This window comes from Hippichthys cyanospilos, chromosome 3 (assembly GCF_059441005.1).
Source record: "Hippichthys cyanospilos isolate Australia breed blue-spotted pipefish chromosome 3, RoL_Hcya_1.0, whole genome shotgun sequence".
Lineage (NCBI taxonomy): Eukaryota > Metazoa > Chordata > Actinopteri > Syngnathiformes > Syngnathidae > Hippichthys > Hippichthys cyanospilos.
Window position 1 is genome coordinate 24,093,604 of NC_142371.1, and position 17,184 is coordinate 24,110,787.

A 17,184-nucleotide genomic window follows, 5' to 3' on the forward strand; every position below is an offset into this window, starting at 1 on the left:
TACTACTGTAAAAAAAAAAAAAACAGTGTGGCAGGGATAGTTCAAAAATAAGCTTTATTTATGCCATAACACAGTAACATTAAAAAAATATAAAGTTAAAAAAAGTTAGTGTTTAAAATTGTTCAAGTACATAAAGTAAGTAATATCTTTTTCATACTTTGATCACAATTAATTTTTCATAATTAGCCATGCTTCACATGAACATTAAAGCACTTTTACCAAGATCATTATTATTATGACGATAATGACATGTACAATATCTCGAAATGAGATTAGACCCGCACGCAGGTTTGTCTGCATCTTCTCTCACTGTCAAACTGGTTGGCGTTGCCTTGGCAACCTCCAAACCAGAACTGAGCGCAGGCGTTGGCCTCGGAGTCGTAGTACCAGCGCACTTCGTAATTCCGACACGGACCCGGGTCCAGCGGCGCGCGGCACAACTCTGAAGGGAATAAAAAAAACATGAAAAAAAATAACATTAAATAAATACACAATTCAAATAATTTTCTTTGAGGTTGTGTAACTGGATTATAAATAAATTCAAAATATTGAAGAAAAGTTAAAAGAAATGAGACAGAAGTTGTCATTTAAGAAAGAAAAAAATATTTATGATGAGGATGTTATGTAATGTTCATAATTATTAAATTTTAGACTGTAAAAAAAGAAAAAATATGTGGTGCAAAACAACATAATCTTGAGGAAAAACTGCAATTTTATGACGATAGTCGTAATTTTATTCAAACTACATCCAAAACATTGAGAAGTCTATATATAATATTGTAATAAATACATTAAAGTATTAGGTAAAAATGTTAGTTGAATTTAAACAATTCCAATAAAAAAAACCTTAATGAAAATTGTCTTTTCAAAATGTAATTTTATAGATTTTAGGGTATTTTTTCAATGAAATGCAGAATTCCTTTTAATAATTTCCAAAAGGTTTTCATTTTAAAAGTACTGTGCTGTAGTTAATGTTCCCAATTTTGTTCAAATTTTACGTGAAGAAAGTCATACCTTCAATAATGATACATTTTCAAAGATTAAAAGTAGACTATTAGCAATTTTAACATTACAAAATTGTATTTTAACCAGACAACAAATCATATCATGACAATGCTTAGTTTGTTTTTTTTTACAGGGTCCAGACATTCAATCTTAAGCACTTAATTGACAGTATTTTTTTTCCAAATATTAGCGTAAATGAGTGTCTGAAAACAGATTGTCCATTCAATCCCAAAGATGTCGTAATACGTATTTACAGTGCCAATTTTTTTTTAAATATCAAGGTAAAGAAGTGTCTTAAAATAGCTGGCGCAGAATGAGTTAAAAGTGTGTAAACGCCGTCACTCACCCGGTGTGATTTTTGGAGCCCCAAGAGGCGTTTTGGCGGTGGGAACGGCGGGGCCGTTGACGACCACCTTTGACGTGTGTCGCGTGGTCGGCCTCCCGTCCGGTCTCAAAGGTTGGCTGTCAAAAAACGGAAGCCTCTGCGCTTCCGATGAACTCCGCTCGTCCGTTTTCGGTCTCTGAGTGGTCACTTGTTTATCGGGATGAGACGGCGCTGGGCGGGGCTATCCAAGAGAAAAGACGTTTGCAACTTAATGATGCTAAGCTATAACAGCAAATGTCAAGGACGGAAATCAAAATCAAGACGCGAAAACCGTTCCTGCTCCTGTCTAGCAACATGCCGCTCAATAGCGCCCCCCAAAAATTGTTTTGAAAGCTCAGCCCTGAAAAAAATGTCCAAAATTGCGTCCAATTGTTATCGTATATGAAGCATGTATACCAGAAATATAAATATTTGATAATACAGTACTAGGTTTTCGAGATTCATTTTTGAGGATAAGCGTTGTTACCTGAACATAAAAGTATCATTGCAATACCATGATGAAAGTTGGTTCATTACATCCTCACCGTTATCTGAATCCGATGGAAGTCTCCCGTAAAGGTGGGCGTGTCGGTCCTTGTCCAAGGAGGCTGTCGGACATCAGTCCCGGAGACCTCAGGACGTCTCGGTGGTAGTCCACCACTTGGGATAGAGCGGAAAAGGACGCTGCTACTATCCTCACAGATGTGGCTCAGGAGTTTCTTTTCCAGGGCTTAAAGGGGGAAATCAAATTATTTGGTATAGAAACAGTTTAGCATAGCCTAGCTAACATGAGGCAATGTGTTAGCATACCTTTAAATCACATCATATTGTCAGGGTTAGCTTGCTAATGGATGATAACCTTCTGCTAAACAAGCATTTGGGACTCCGATTGTAAGATTTCCTTTTCATCGTTGTTCCGCCAAGCATTTTTAGGAGAGGTTTAGCTTAGCACATTAGCGTGCTAGCAGCTGGTAAGGTTCAACAACGAATGACAACACAATCACCTGGCAGCGTTTTGAAGTCATCTATGAGGTGCACGTGGTCTTTGTCTGGTTCCGAGGCCATGAAGTCCAGCTCCTTCTTGAAGTCCCCGAAAAAGGGGTCGCTGGTGTTCACCACCCCGATCACAAACATCTCGATGTCACTCGCCCGGGCCTCCCTCACCGCACTCTCAAGACTAACAGAGTCCCTCTTGTCGGCCTGGCCGTCTGTGATGATCACGGCCACCTTTCGGACGCCCCGCCGAGCCACCCGGAACAGCCTGTTGGCCTGGTGGATGGCGCTGCCCGTGAAGGTGCCCTCGCCCAGGTAGGTCATGGAACGCACCGCAGCCTTCACCTGGTCCCGAGAAGCATCCTGGCTGAGGCTGACCACCACCATGTTGATGTGACTGTAGAGCACCACTCCAACCCGGGTCGTGTCTTGTCCCACCGACGCCCGGTCCACCAGGGCGCTCACAAAGTCCTTGACTACCTCAAAGTTGTCAGGGCCCACGCTCTCTGAGCTGTCAATGACAAAGACCAGCTCCAGGGGACTCTGGCGGCATGTCACCCCACAATCTGGGATGGAAGCGCCAAAAGAGTGAACCAGAGCCAAGAAAACCGAGAAGCCGTTTCGCGACTTTTTTTTGGCTTACTGCAAATGGATCGCACGAGTTTGATGACTTCTTCCCTCTGGAAAAATGGAAAAAAAAAAAGGTCAATCTGTGTGGGTGGACCACGGCGATAAAGTTTGAGGACTGTTGGTAGTGGATCCTGGAAACTTGAAAATTCAGCCCCTATAGCCTGTGACCTACTAACATAATGTTTGGGTGGTTTGTCTACCAACACAAAGCGTCAATGAGCAATGGACAGGAAGCCAGTCATTTTGATTTAAAGGATCAAATTTGAAGTTATCTAAATTTCCAGAGGTTTGTGAATACAAACTCCTAATTTTTCTTAGCTACATGTAATTTGGTTGGGATTAATGTCAAGAGTAGTACTACAGAAATGTTTCAAGAGGCCCAATGACACACAGGAAGTCTGACATTTAGGTTTGAAATCATCATTTTCGGGTGAATTTCTTTATTTCCAGGGTCCTTCAAAGACAAATAAATCGGTTGAGTAGGACAACCTGACGTTTCGTTCAGCTAGAAACCTTAGGTTTCTAGTTGATTGGTTTTGAAAATTTGGAAAGTCCTGTTGCTCATTTTAGAGGTAGTGCAAATTGATCGCAAGATTTTGACAATTTCTGACTGAGTTCCGACCTTAAGTAACACTGCCGGAACCAATTGACCAAAAGTTCAGATGTCAATGTGAGGTCTATTGGATAAGCCCCCACCAAGAGTCATTCCTCCTGTACATGGATGTCTTGTCATGGGAAATTCCTACCGTAAGTCCGGGCTCTCCTTTTTGTCCATCTCTACCCTGTAATTGAAAACAGAATATGTGAGCGGCAATTGTTTGACAGTGGGATTTCCACCGTCAGTCAAATATCAAATGAAAGAATTTGATTCTTATCACTTGGTTGCTGTATCGGACAGTAGTGGCCTAAAGAGATCTGAGATCTGGACCCACCGTCACTTATGCATTCCTGGTACGTATTGTATGCAATAACAGAAGATCTTCCAAAGAAAATCAAAGAAAAAAACTGAATCTGCGCCCCATCCAGAGTCGATTTAACAACAAAGTTGTATACCGAAGGTCCGGTAACTCCTGGTTCTCCAGTGGTTCCTCTGTCTCCCTTTTTCCCTCTCTCACCGGCAAAACCTCGATCGCCCTACAAAAAGTAAGAAGCATCCATCTTGTCAGTCTTGTAGCACAAATCAGCAAAGATAACTGGAATACTGTATATCCACAGTGTGGTGGTACCTTATCACCCTGTAGTCCGACTCCAGCAGGACCCCTTGGGCCAGGGATCCCCTGAAAACCAGGCTCTCCCTGGAAAGGAATTGTCTGTTAATTACACTTTGGCAATGCTTTGCACGGAGAGTCAGTAGGTTCTTGGTTTTACCTTTTGCCCTTGGATGCCCTCGCCTTGGGGTCCCTGTGGACCTGGCGGTCCTATGATACCAATGGAACCCTACAAAGATAAAGCAAAAACTCCGATTGCAGAGGAACCATGTTCGCAATTCTGGATCAGTGTGTACAAAAATAATGAATCCGGTAGTGAGTACCTTTGGGCCATGGAGTCCAATTCCTGGCGGTCCTGCGGGTCCAGATGGTCCAGGCAGTCCTCTGTCACCCTGGATTTAAGGAGACGAAATTATCATCGTCCTATCATTCCTCACCCGAGTTGATCTTTACCTTTGCTCCAGGTAGACCAACACCGTCTGCTCCGGTTTCTCCTGTCAAGCCAGGACGTCCTGGAGGACCCTGAGGCCAAGTTTGGCATGAGGATGTACAATGACTTGATGCTGATGCTGGTCTTTGATACTCACTGGAGGGCCTGGAAAGCCTTCACCTTTAGCTCCAGGCAACCCTGAAGCTCCCGGTGGCCCTCTGTCACCCTTTAAAACAAACTACATAGTCAGCACTATGGCTCACCAACAGATCAAGTACCTTAACTCACCTTTGGTCCGGTTATACCTCGCCCTGGTTCACCCACAGCTCCAGCGAGGCCCTGTGGGCCTGGATCTCCCTGAAGAAAAGAGAACCGACATTGCGATTTAACCAAATTTCCTAAAGTGGAACCTTAAAGTGCCAGAAATGATATGTTTGTTTTGTTTTTTTTAAGTTCAAAATGATGGTGCTTTTTAGGCAGTTACCTTGGCACCAGGTAGTCCCCTCCCTGGTTGTCCAGGTGCACCGGGTGGCCCAATAAATCCGGGATCCCCCTAAATACAAAAACGCAAACTTGGCAAGTCAGAAGCCCTCCTCATAGTGCCTGAGATTACTTTTTGTCAAAGGTCAATCCTTACTTTGGGCCCTATTGGTCCCACAGGACCAACAGCACCTGGCATGCCTCGGGACCCTCGGTCACCTCTAGCTCCCTGGGAAAAGACCATGTGAAATTTTCCAATGACATATCTAACATTCTAACGAGGATAAATCAGCATCGGAGCTATTTTTCTTTCATCAGACGGAAAGGTCGATGACAAGATCTTCATTTGAAGCTTCACCTTCTCTCCAGGGGCACCTTTACCAGGACTGCCATCTGGTCCCCTGGGTCCCGGAAACCCAATGTCCCCCTGGCATTAATACATTACAATGCATGAATTCTTACGTATAAAATGGTAGTAAATTGTGGTTTGGACAACTTGTTGGTGCTACCTTCTGTCCTGGGGTCCCGTCTTCTCCGGGCTGACCAGGTATGCCTGGTCGGCCCTCAGCTCCCACGTCCCCCTGAGGAAGCAACTCAAAGTCAATGGCAGTCAAATGTCAAATATTTCTCAACTTTACAAATGTTTTGAACATTATTGATGACATGTTATGAGGTGAGATTGTGCTTACTTACTTTTGGACCGGGCACTCCGACACCTCTCTCACCGGGTGGTCCTGGTACTCCAGGAAATCCCTGATTCCCCTAATTTCACATAAAAGCATTTAGTTTATTGCTTTTTTCCCCATTATAAGACGTTCTATACACGGGGGAAAAAAATAACAATGAAAAATCACAAATGCGTTGGGAAACACTCACAAGGGCGATCATCTTGGTTTTATTAAACTAAGCCGCCTCATGATGTGAAACACAGTTCTTTACTGTTACATCCAACTCATGGGATAGTTAGCCACATGTTGCATCGCAGTGTCATTAACGACCCGACTAGCCTGACTGGTTTGATTGACGGCGCAGTCATATTCATTTGCATATTTCTACGTGATTGTATGCAGAGCAATTTCAGCGCAATCAAAATGCTAAACGGCTGAAATGTCCATCAGGATTAGCAACGCCGCAAAAACGTACGGCTTTCCCCGCCTTACCTTAGGTCCTGTAATTCCCACACCTGGACCTCCTCTTAGGCCTGCAGGTCCTGGCGGGCCTGGATCACCCTGAGAGAAAGAAAAGAGACTGTTGATTTGCAAAGACACAGATTATGATAATGATATTTCCCCTTTTGTTTTTTATTGTACCTTTTCACCTTGAACTCCGACACCAGAAGCTCCTACTCGACCTGGCAACCCAGGTGGGCCAGCACTGCCCTGAGAATAAAAATGTTGCCCATTTTTGGGGTGAAATTTTCATTCTCATTTGATCCCAAATGCATATTTTATTGAGGGTACAACCAGAATATATCAATATCCCAAGTTTTGTTATCGGAGACATAAGCCTGATTTTGTGAAAACGCATTACAAATATTTTTAAATAACATTCAAAATATAAATAAAACATCTGTGAAAAGGTGCCGAACCACAAGTTTGCCACCGTGTAGCATAGTAGCAGGTTCTATTACCTTGTCACCTTTGAACCCAATCCCAGGTAGCCCCCGATTCCCCCGGGGTCCTTCAAATCCTCGATCTCCCTGTAAAATGTCAAAAATCAATAAGATCAAAATATATTAATCATAGATTGTTATTGTATATGTTACTTAAATGTGTTTATAGCACTTTTAGTACTTAGATAAAGATTCACTTCAAAAATATTGCACACAAAAGTTTAATATGTGCCTAAAGATGTCCGTAAACATCTGAAAAAATAAAGGCCCATGCATTGTACTTAAAATTTAAATGCAACTAAACTGTATTTAGAAAATCTACTTAACTGCCTTAAAACGTCATAAAATGCAATTTGAACCTTGAACTCAGTCATTCTTTCTCCAACCGCTAGAGAGCGCCCACACACAGCATCACACTGAAAATCAGGCTACGTATTTTGCATTTAACACATTCACTGCCATTGACGGTTACAGACGTCAAAGATCCATTTTTACTTGGCTGCCGTTAATAAGTTAAATGGCAATAAAGATCCCCACCTTGGGTCCTGGCAATCCCTCTCCGGGCGGTCCCGGGTTGCCTCGAGCTCCGGGTGGTCCTAGAGGACCCTGAAACAAGACAGCAAAACGAACAACTCTGCTAGCAATTGTGAATATGAAAAGTAAAAGTCTCCTATGGCCCACATTTGCAGTTAGTGTGTAACATTGAGTGCTATTTTTTTTTTAAGTGCTTGTCCGATGACCAGTGTTTCACTCACTGGTCTTTTTCAGTTTTGGACTCTGAAATGTATTTACCTGATGTAGTTTCCTCCCAAATATGATCTTTTTCAAAGCATTATACACTGCATTAAAATAAATTAATTAAAATTATTCAAAAATATGATTATCAGTAAAAATAATTAAATAAAAATGAAAAATAATTGATTAATCACCACTTGTGATGAAGCGCAAACCCTAACCCTAAACAATTTCAATTACAACACCACATAATACAGCATATTAGAGTGCAATATATTATAATAAGTAGACCATGGTTTCAATACGCACCGGTAGTCCTGGTTCTCCAATACCGACAAGACCAGCTGGTCCAGGTCGTCCCTGGTTGCCTTTTTCTCCCTAAAACATCAATATTTTATGTCATTTTACATCATTGTCTATCTATCTATCTATCTATCTATCTATCTATCTATCTATCTATCTATCTATCTATCTATCTATCTATCTATCTATCTATCTATCTATCTATCTATCTATCTATCTATCTATCTATCTATCTATCTATCTATCTATCTATCTTTTTTTTTTACTTTTTTTTAAGTTCAGCAATTTAATCCAATGTACTTATTTATTTTTGGCCTAAATATGGCTCTAAAAATGGCTGCTACTGAATTAATTTAATAATAAATTACTTTCAGTATTTGCTAACTTTAGTGATTTAGTATTTACTATTAAGTATTTACTTTACTTCAGTACATAATCACCTATTTGATTATTTTTCTACTTAATTACCTGAATTAATCACTTAATTCATAGAGGACCAGCCATTTTTAGACCTTTCTTTCTTTAGCCAAATACTTGAATATATATATAAATAAATTACCTGGGATAGACTCTTAAAAATAAATGTAAAAGTATGTCTTTGGGCTTGAATAAGTTAAATATATGATGGTTACCTTGGCCCCTGGGAAGCCAATTCCAAAGTCTCCTGGTGGTCCAGTATTACCACTTGGCCCTCTGTCACCCTAACAATAATAATAACATGTAATTAGAAAATGACAAGTTCTTATAAAATTTAATTGGCTAAACAGTTGAGTCACACAGTTCGTAGTTGCATTTTTTTGGTATGATTTTATCTGAGAAAATATATCAATACTTCTTTGTGAAATCTTTCCTGAATTAATCTCTGAAATTCTCTCATGTGCTATAAATCAATTCATATTTCCCCTCCATAAAGACATCTTTGTCCAAAGGTCAGATATCAGCCGGGGGGCTCGTTCGTTAAAGGTCGTTTACTGTATGTACGCGATTGTGTGACACGAACAAAGTCCAGTGCTTTATGCATTATTTGTGGGAAAATACCCTTTAAAATGTCTCCAAATATTCAATCATGATGCTTTATTTATTTATTTATTTATGCATTTATTTATTTATTTATTTATTTATTTATTTATTTATTTATTTATGTATTTATTTTATTATGACCATCCCAGACAAGTCAATCGTGAAAAAGATTTTTGAAGGACAAACCAGAGTGGGCGAAAACATTTCTAAATTGGCCCCTTCAAACCAAAATGGCAAACTTCCTGTGCATTTTCGCGCATGACATCTTGAGACTTTTTTGTGTGTTTACTCACGATAGACATGTCTAAAAAATTGCAGGATGTTAAGTGAATTTTGAAAAATCTTGAGGTTAAGTCACTCAGCCCAAATGTCAGCTTTAAACCAAAATGTCAGACTTATTGTGAATTGTGGCATGTGGGTCTACTCATTGTAGACGTGGCAAGCAAATTGCATTTTACTGATTGAATTTGGCTCCAAGAGCTGATTTTTTTTTTAGAGTTTAATCCTGGGGGATGCTTACAAGTCAACATGTCCTCCTTTAACGCCCCCCAAAAACCCAGACATCGGATTCTTTTGTGGGTCTTCTCATGATAGATATGCCCACCAAATTTCATGTTTCTAAGTGAAGGTGGTTTCAGGGGATAAAATAATTCTCTAGAATATGCAACAGGGCCCAAGCTTTAAACCAAAATGTCCGACTTTCTTTGAATTGTGTTGGATGACTTCCTGAGACTGAAGCTGAATTTTAAAATTATTCTTGGTTGGCTATCAAGATATCATGACCTCATGCACTGAAGAAAAAAAAATGGAGGTTGCTGAGAATCCAAAAGACAGAAGAAAATTATTTTATCATGTTGTTGTGAGACTTTTTTCGTTGGTCCACTTGTTCCATCTCATCTCATGGACTGAATAATAAAATGAGGGTGGCATGCTCACAGACAAAATGTCTGCTTCCAACCAAAATGGCAGACAACCCGTGCTCATGATAGACATTCCTGCAAATTTGAACTGAAATTGATCTCAGAAACTGAATTACCGTATTTGTTGAACTCTAAGCAGTACAGTATATAAGCAAAAATTGAGCAAAAAAAGTTTTTGTCCCAGATAAGCCTGCATGTTCAGCACCATAGAAAATGGATGGATATTTTCAACATAACACAGAATACTACTGCAAAAAAAAAAAAAAAAACAAGCAGATAAACCGTACTGGACTACAAACCGCAAATCATGAGATAAAAGTTGTAGTTTATAGTCCAAAAAAATACGGTAATAAAATGTAGGTGCGGTGCATGGAGCCAAAATGTTAGTTTTAAACCAAAATGTGCATTTTTCAGTATGGTGTCCTGTGAAGTTTTTGTGGGTCTACTTATGATAGACTTGCCTTCGAAATTCCATGATGCTAAATAAAACTAACCTCAAGGGCTTAAAAAAAAAGAAAAGAAACAAAATCCCAGGGGCCTCCCCACATGTCTGGTTCAGACTAAAAGATTTTTCAGCATGGCTTCTTCAGATTTTTTGGGGAGCTCTACTCACGATAGACATACCCACCAAATTCCCATGCTCTGTGAATCCAGCTTCAGGATTTTCCCACAACCTGGGAGATACTTCAGAGCCATTTTTTTTGCGGCTTGCCAGGTGTCTATTACACCCGAGTGAACATGCCTGCAAAATTTGTCCGGTGGATCCTCAGTTCAAACATGTTTATATAAGCCAAAAATTACTTTTTGTCCAGTCGGTCCCTCGGGTCCCACGTCTCCAGGTGGTCCAACGTCACCCTGAAAAATACATTTAATATCTCAACCCAACGTCGAAATAATGTTTTACCAATAATATCACTTGTGTTTTCCAACACATGGTAACAGTATATTTCAAAGTCAACATCTCTGGCTTCCATGTTCTATAGGTTTTCACAGCAAAACATTTTTTATTCGGGCAAGCTAGCATCCAGGTCGCTGCGCTAATGTCGACACACAAAGTCCAAAAAAAATATCCTGCGAGCCTGGATTCACTGCTTTTGGATGAGGATTAGCCGGAAGCCAATATTCACATTCCATGAGTGCAGAGGTGAATAAAGACAAATTCTGCTTCCACTCCTGATGTATGCTACGCTTTGATGTACACGTTTTGTAGCAAAGAGCATGCCTGGGAGAATATGTTGCCATTTTTTTTTCATACCTGCATAATAGTACAAAGAAGAGGGTAAAATGTTCAAAGTGCCAAGTTGCAAATTTGTGAAAAGAGAATTGTTTTTTTTTAACACTAAAATTAAAAATAGAAACAGATGAAAATGAATACTTTAACAAGAAAAAAAAACACACACACATTCCAATACAGGCTCTGCCTTAAGCTATGAGAATAAAGCCTGAAAAATGATTAATCGAGACACTAGCTGGGAGAATATGAAAAAATTCTGAATATTTAAGACGTGTTGATTTTTTTTTTAGAATGTTTTTGAAATTATAATTCAACATAAGTACATGAATAAATACTTATAATTCCAGAATATTTTTAAACCCTCTGACAACTGACTTACATATTTATCTTGTATAACTAATCCATCAGAAGATTTCCAATATAGGAAGATTTTTTCAAAGACATTTTCAAATAATTTTATTTGTCTCCCGGGAATATGTACATGCATGTACATTTAACATTTTTTTTAATTCTGATTTAAAATTTATTTGATGTAATATTACAACTCCATTCTGGATACATGCTGCCTTTTTATGTGTTATTACAATTTTATCCGCAAAGTTTTTATGAAAAATATTGTGTGGTTCACAACACAAAATGTGTTTTCAGCAGAATGCAAGTTGGGGGGAAAAAAATCTTCTAAAACTGGCCAGAAGCACCCAAAAATTATCTGAATGAGTTGTTTGGATATTCTTATAAAATAATAAATAAATAGTTATAATTCCAGAATATGTTTTTTTTTTTAACTTTCATAATTTTACTAATTTATCTTGTAAGATTAAGCCGTGTTTGTCAATGCCAAAAACCTTTTTCCGGAATATATATATATATATATATATATATATATATATATATATATATATATATATATATATATATATATATATATATATACATAAAATGTAGACTCAAGATGATATTATCATTAGCATTTTTTTATAGAAAAAATGATAAAAAACAAAATATATATTCAGCAGCATGCACATTGAAGTTAAGATGTCAAATAATCAAAACAATAGTGGATATATGAAAACCTATCCTCAATGAATATACCTGTTTTCCTTTCGGTCCTTGTGGTCCCGTCGGCCCGTGAAAACCCTGAAAGATGAAGTCTGATTGATTTTGAGTGCTAATTAAGAACCTTAAATCGAAATAACAGTAAGTCACATACCGGGTCACCTTTCCCGCCCGGAGGCCCGCATTCTCCTCTGTCTCCCTTAAAAGGAAACATGTACATTTAATTGCGTGTATATATTTTGATGACATCATCATTTACAAAATAGACACCCACCTTGCTACCTTTGAAACCCGGACGTCCCTGCAAGACAGCCCATCGCAATTGAAGGCCTTACCTCAAATAAAAGCATGTGACGTGAGATGAGATTTACCTCAGGTCCGTCTTTCCCGAGTTGACCATCCACACCGGGCTCCCCCTTGAGTGGCGACACCAAACTCATAAAAATCCACAAATTTGCTTTTTCAAAAACAGAATTATAATTTGTGACGGCCTACCCTAGCTCCTTTTTGACCAGGTGACCCTCTGAAACCCGGATCTCCTTTTTGACCCTAAAATGGACATTTTCGCCTTATAAATTACGCTAAATTAATGCAGTTATTCTTTGTTACTTCCTAACACTACAACGAACGCTAGACATATAATTTGTATGGATACTACGTGTATAAAACGCTCACCTGAGCTCCCGGTGGGCCCGGCTCTCCACTTTCACACAAACACATCTGCGTTTCGGGGCACTAATCATAAGAACGTGAGAAATATGAGTTAAATCTATTGCTCGCCCTGTTGAATACAAATTAAAGTCATGAGTTATAAAACAAAACTAAAAACACATACCTCTTGTAATACAACTGAGCCCTAGAAGCAAAACAACACACATAAAAATAACACACATAAAACCACAGCGTCTTGAATGCTAAGTTCTAGCATCTTAAATTACCACCAAAATACTTTCTTAAAAACATTCTGCGTACATCCGAGACATGTGGAGACCTAAACTGAACCTACCGCTTTTGTTTTATAAAATTTAAGAAAGGAAAAATGCAGTAACACAAATAGTCATTTTCAACCTAATTTACATGTTGTCCACAACATCTACCAGAGTCTTTGATGAACATACACACACACACACACACACACACATATCATATATCATATTCTTAAGCATGACAAAAAAAGTCCTCAAATAATGGAGGTGGGGGAATTTTTTTTTTCAGTTTTAATATCAGTCACTTTGATGCTTTGATGGTCATTTTTTTCAGGTTCAGACTAATCTGTAAACTGCATAAATGCTGCACCAAAACAGTTTAACAGTTGTTGAAAGTTGATTTTTTAATGTTAAGAAGGATACAGGTTTAGGTCTACCTATACAACTTTTATTGATAATAATCAAATTTACAGTCAGAGCAGCATGTGGAGAGAGCATGAATGATTTTCTCTTTCCTTGCGGGGTTTTGCAAAAAATAATTGCGGAGCACTGGATTAATGTAGTGTTTATACCAAATATTTAAAAAAATAGTTTTTGATCAACCTAAATTTTCAAACATCAAAGAGAATTGAGTAAACATCAAAGACACCCGCACCCTTAAATGAACCATACATAAAGTTTCCCAAAAGGAAAAAAAAACATTTCGTAAACATCAACGGCAAGTAGCATTTTATAGTTTTTATGTTTTCTGAAATACCAAGGAGTCTTTGAATAACCTAAACCAAACATTTTTGTAAATATCAAATACGTGTAGTTTTTTATGAACCAAGTTTCTGATCGAATAAAAGTGTAACCATCAAAAACAAACAGTTTGATTAAGCTACATGTAGCTAAGGTAATGTACACATTTTCCTAATAAACAAAACTAAGTGATTAAATATTTTGCTGAACGTTAAATGTAAGTAAAGCCTTCATTGAAGCTAGCGTACATATTTTACAAACCATAAAAGACAACTATTTGTCCAACCAATCTAACTTTAGGTTCTTTTGTAAACATCAAAAACGTAATAGTCTTTGATGAACCTAAACTACGTGTTTTTGTAAACATCTAAGGCAAACGGTCTTTGATGACGCTAACCTAATTGGCTTTCGAAATATCTTTATTAAAGCTAAAAAAATGTTTACGTAACATCAAAGACGCAGACGCTCACCATTTCTTTGAGCAGCTTCTGCTCCAGCTGAGGGTCTTGAAGGCTTTGCACAAACTGCTGAGCGGGCGCACTGGCCACGGCCCTCAGCTTGGCGCTGTTGGCCCCCTGCTGGGCGATGTGCGTCAGCCCTACTGCAAACATCTTCACGCCATGCTCTTTGGCCTGGACGGCGGCCGCCACCACGTCGGGATTCCTTGGGTGGTCGGCTCCGTCCGTCATCAGCACAGCCACGCGGACGCTTCCCTCTGGGGTCTCCTTCACCAGAAGCTCCGTGGCGTTCCCGATGGCGTAGGTGGTGTACGTACCGTGGCCGATGTAGCTCATGACGCTGACTCGACCGTGGAAGGCGTCCAGGTTGGTCCACGCCGAGAAGCGCTGCTCCACGGACACCGAGCTGCTGTACTGCAAGGCGGCCATTCGCACGTTAAGCGTCCAGCCGGCGACCTGCAGCATGGCCAGACGTGTGCTAAAGCCCAGCACGAAGGCCTTTTGCTTCTCAAACAGGCTGATTTTGGCACTCTCAGAGCTGTCCAGGATGAAGACCACCTCCAGGGAACAAGGTCGACCTCCTGCACACAAATATGCCATTGAAGCCAATGGATGTGTTTCACTGATCAATAACAACTTGGATGGATGGATGGATGGATGGATGGATGGAGAAAACCAATGTTTGGATGGATGGATGGATGGATGGATGATGGATGGATGGATGAATGGATGGATGGATGGATGGATGGAGAAAACCAATGTTTGGCTGGATGGATGGATGGATGGATGGATGGATGGATGGATGGATGGATGGATGGATGGATGATGGATGGATGGATGGATGGATAGATGATGGGTGGATGGAGAAAACCAATGTTTGGATGGCTGGATGGAGAAAACCAATGTTTGGATGGATGGATGGATGGATTGATGGATGGATGGATGGATGGATGGATGGATGGATGGATGGATGGATGGATGGATGGATGGATGGAAGGATGGATGGATGGATGGATGGATGGATGGATGGATGGATGGATGGATGGATGGATGGATGGATGGATGGATGGAGAAAACCAATGTTTGGCTGGATGGATGGATGGATGGATGGATGGATGGATGGATGGATGGATGGATGATGGATGGATGGATGGATAGATGATGGGTGGATGGAGAAAACCAATGTTTGGATGGCTGGATGGAGAAAACCAATGTTTGGATGGATGGATGGATGGATGGATGGATGGATGGATGGATGGATGGATGGATGGATGGATGGAGAAAACCAATGTTTGGCTGGATGGATGGATGGATGGATGGATGGATGGATGGATGATGGATGGATGGATGGATAGATGATGGGTGGATGGAGAAAACCAATGTTTGGATGGCTGGATGGAGAAAACCAATGTTTGGATGGATGGATGGATGGATGGATGGATGGATGGATGGAGAAAAACAATGGTTGGATGGATGGAACCATGAAGCCCTGTCTCTTTGATAAATCTGAGAAAGGTTTTTCAGAATCATCCCAGCACACAAAAGACAAAACATTCGATAAAAATGTATCATATGTGTTTGTAAACATTCCATTTTATTCGCAAGTATCTTCTGTCACTCACTCACTCACTCACTCACTCACTCACTCACTCACTCACTCACTCACTCACTCACTCACTCTTTCAAAGCGACGGAGCGACCAACAAACTGGTTCTTTTCATTCTTACCATTCGGTTCATCTTCATAGAGCTTGTAGTTATTCCTGCGTCCGTTGCGCCTCTGGGCGGTGGCTCGGTGTGGTATAATCCACAGCAGGAGGAGGATCCACACAAGTCCCCTCAATTTACACACCTCCATCCTAAACCGTGATTGCGTTCTGTTTGAGTCAATATCCAAATAAGCAGGCCAAAACAAGAAGGCTGCGTGTCACATTTGAATATTTACTGGCTATGCAAAACAGTGTCAAGGTTTATATTGTAACAAATACAATGATAGAAAAAGTGGTGATGATTTTATATTTAAAGTTACACAGAAATACACAAAAAACCTGTAAAAAAGTTTCTGAAATTTTAAAAAATTTACCCTAAATGTCATTGGGCGGGGGCCACTTGTTGCACTCCGGTCAGCTGGGGTCCTTTTGGGGCATCCCGCCTTGTAAAACCTGACACAGACTGAAGTGGTGAAGCTGTTGTGTGTGTGTATGTGCATGTGCGTGTCAGGGAGGGCGGGGTCATCTCTGATTTACCGTTTAGTTCCATCATAAAAAAAAGATGGACCCCGATACTCCAAAGTAGCACATTTTCCACTAGCTGAAGTGTTTTTCTCTCCCTCCTCCTGTGTTTTCAGCTGTTGCACATTCGATGTTCTACTGTACATGAACAAAAAAAGCAAACAAGCCAATAAGATTTCCACTCTCGCCCCCTGATGTGGAAAACAGACAAGCTGCTGTTTGTACAGATAATAAGCTTATTTCAAGCAAGATCTGCTTATAGTGCTGAAAAGTAGTGTCATTTGTTGACTGTTAATAACTGATAATAATAAAAATAAACTTTTATGATTCAGGTATTTTATTATCATGTATCATCAGTATATTGAAAAGCTATTATAAAGTTATGTACTTCCTCCTTTGATCTGTAATTACAAGGGGAGCACAGCGTTTTGGATCAACTGGAAACACTTCATGGTGCCATGATAAAATAAATTACGGTAATCAAGCCTAGAGGAAAGGAATATATGAACACTATTACTGTGGACTTTTATTACTGTTTCTAAATGCTGTAGTGACAGGAGCCACTTTACTTTAGCAGTCTATGATAAAATGAAAAATAGATTTAACAGCACCAATTTTCCAATTTAATTTAAAATTAGGCCAAATTTGTGTCCAATAATAATACAAAATCTATTTTTGTGTAGAATATCACGTGCAATTGCGTGTCGCTGACGAATAATCAGTATTCCAGTATATATCAGTATATATCAGTATTATAATCAGTAATTCGGTATTTTTTTTTTTTTTATTGTAACGGTGTTGTCTTAATAGCTGGGGGTCTGCAAACAACATTTCTGGAC

At 39.6% G+C, this 17,184-nt stretch overlaps 1 protein-coding gene across 1 annotated transcript; it reads right to left on the minus strand.

The window, feature by feature from the left end:
• Nucleotides 1–70: 70 nt before the first annotated feature.
• On the minus strand, nucleotides 71–16,270 carry col28a1b (collagen, type XXVIII, alpha 1b). The gene is made up of 35 exons (XM_088411248.1): nucleotides 16,198–16,270; nucleotides 15,843–15,973; nucleotides 14,128–14,696; nucleotides 12,826–12,846; nucleotides 12,666–12,725; nucleotides 12,486–12,539; nucleotides 12,362–12,406; nucleotides 12,265–12,291; nucleotides 12,145–12,189; nucleotides 12,027–12,071; nucleotides 10,502–10,555; nucleotides 8,393–8,461; nucleotides 7,767–7,835; nucleotides 7,260–7,328; nucleotides 6,741–6,809; nucleotides 6,421–6,489; nucleotides 6,271–6,339; nucleotides 5,804–5,872; nucleotides 5,620–5,691; nucleotides 5,469–5,537; nucleotides 5,268–5,339; nucleotides 5,115–5,183; nucleotides 4,919–4,987; nucleotides 4,788–4,856; nucleotides 4,654–4,722; nucleotides 4,524–4,592; nucleotides 4,361–4,429; nucleotides 4,219–4,287; nucleotides 4,046–4,126; nucleotides 3,739–3,774; nucleotides 3,006–3,042; nucleotides 2,374–2,928; nucleotides 1,915–2,099; nucleotides 1,352–1,571; nucleotides 71–442 (listed from the first exon to the last, which is right to left on the minus strand). Exons 2-35 carry the CDS (start codon nucleotides 15,970–15,972, stop codon nucleotides 273–275), a joined length of 3,513 nt encoding a protein of 1,170 aa, XP_088267374.1. The 5' UTR covers nucleotide 15,973; nucleotides 16,198–16,270; the 3' UTR covers nucleotides 71–272.
• Between the last annotated feature and the right edge of the window lie 914 nt (nucleotides 16,271–17,184).

Coding starts and splice junctions, on each gene's coding strand:
- col28a1b (XM_088411248.1), bottom strand. CDS start 15,972: ATGGAGGTGTGTAAATTGAGGGGACTTGTGTGGATCCTCCTCCTGCTG. Junction 12,292..12,361: donor TCGGGAAAGACGGACCTGAG/GTAAATCTCATC, acceptor GCTGTCTTGCAG/GGACGTCCGGGTTTCAAAGG. Junction 4,723..4,787: donor AAGGCTTTCCAGGCCCTCCA/GTGAGTATCAAA, acceptor ACTTGGCCTCAG/GGTCCTCCAGGACGTCCTGG.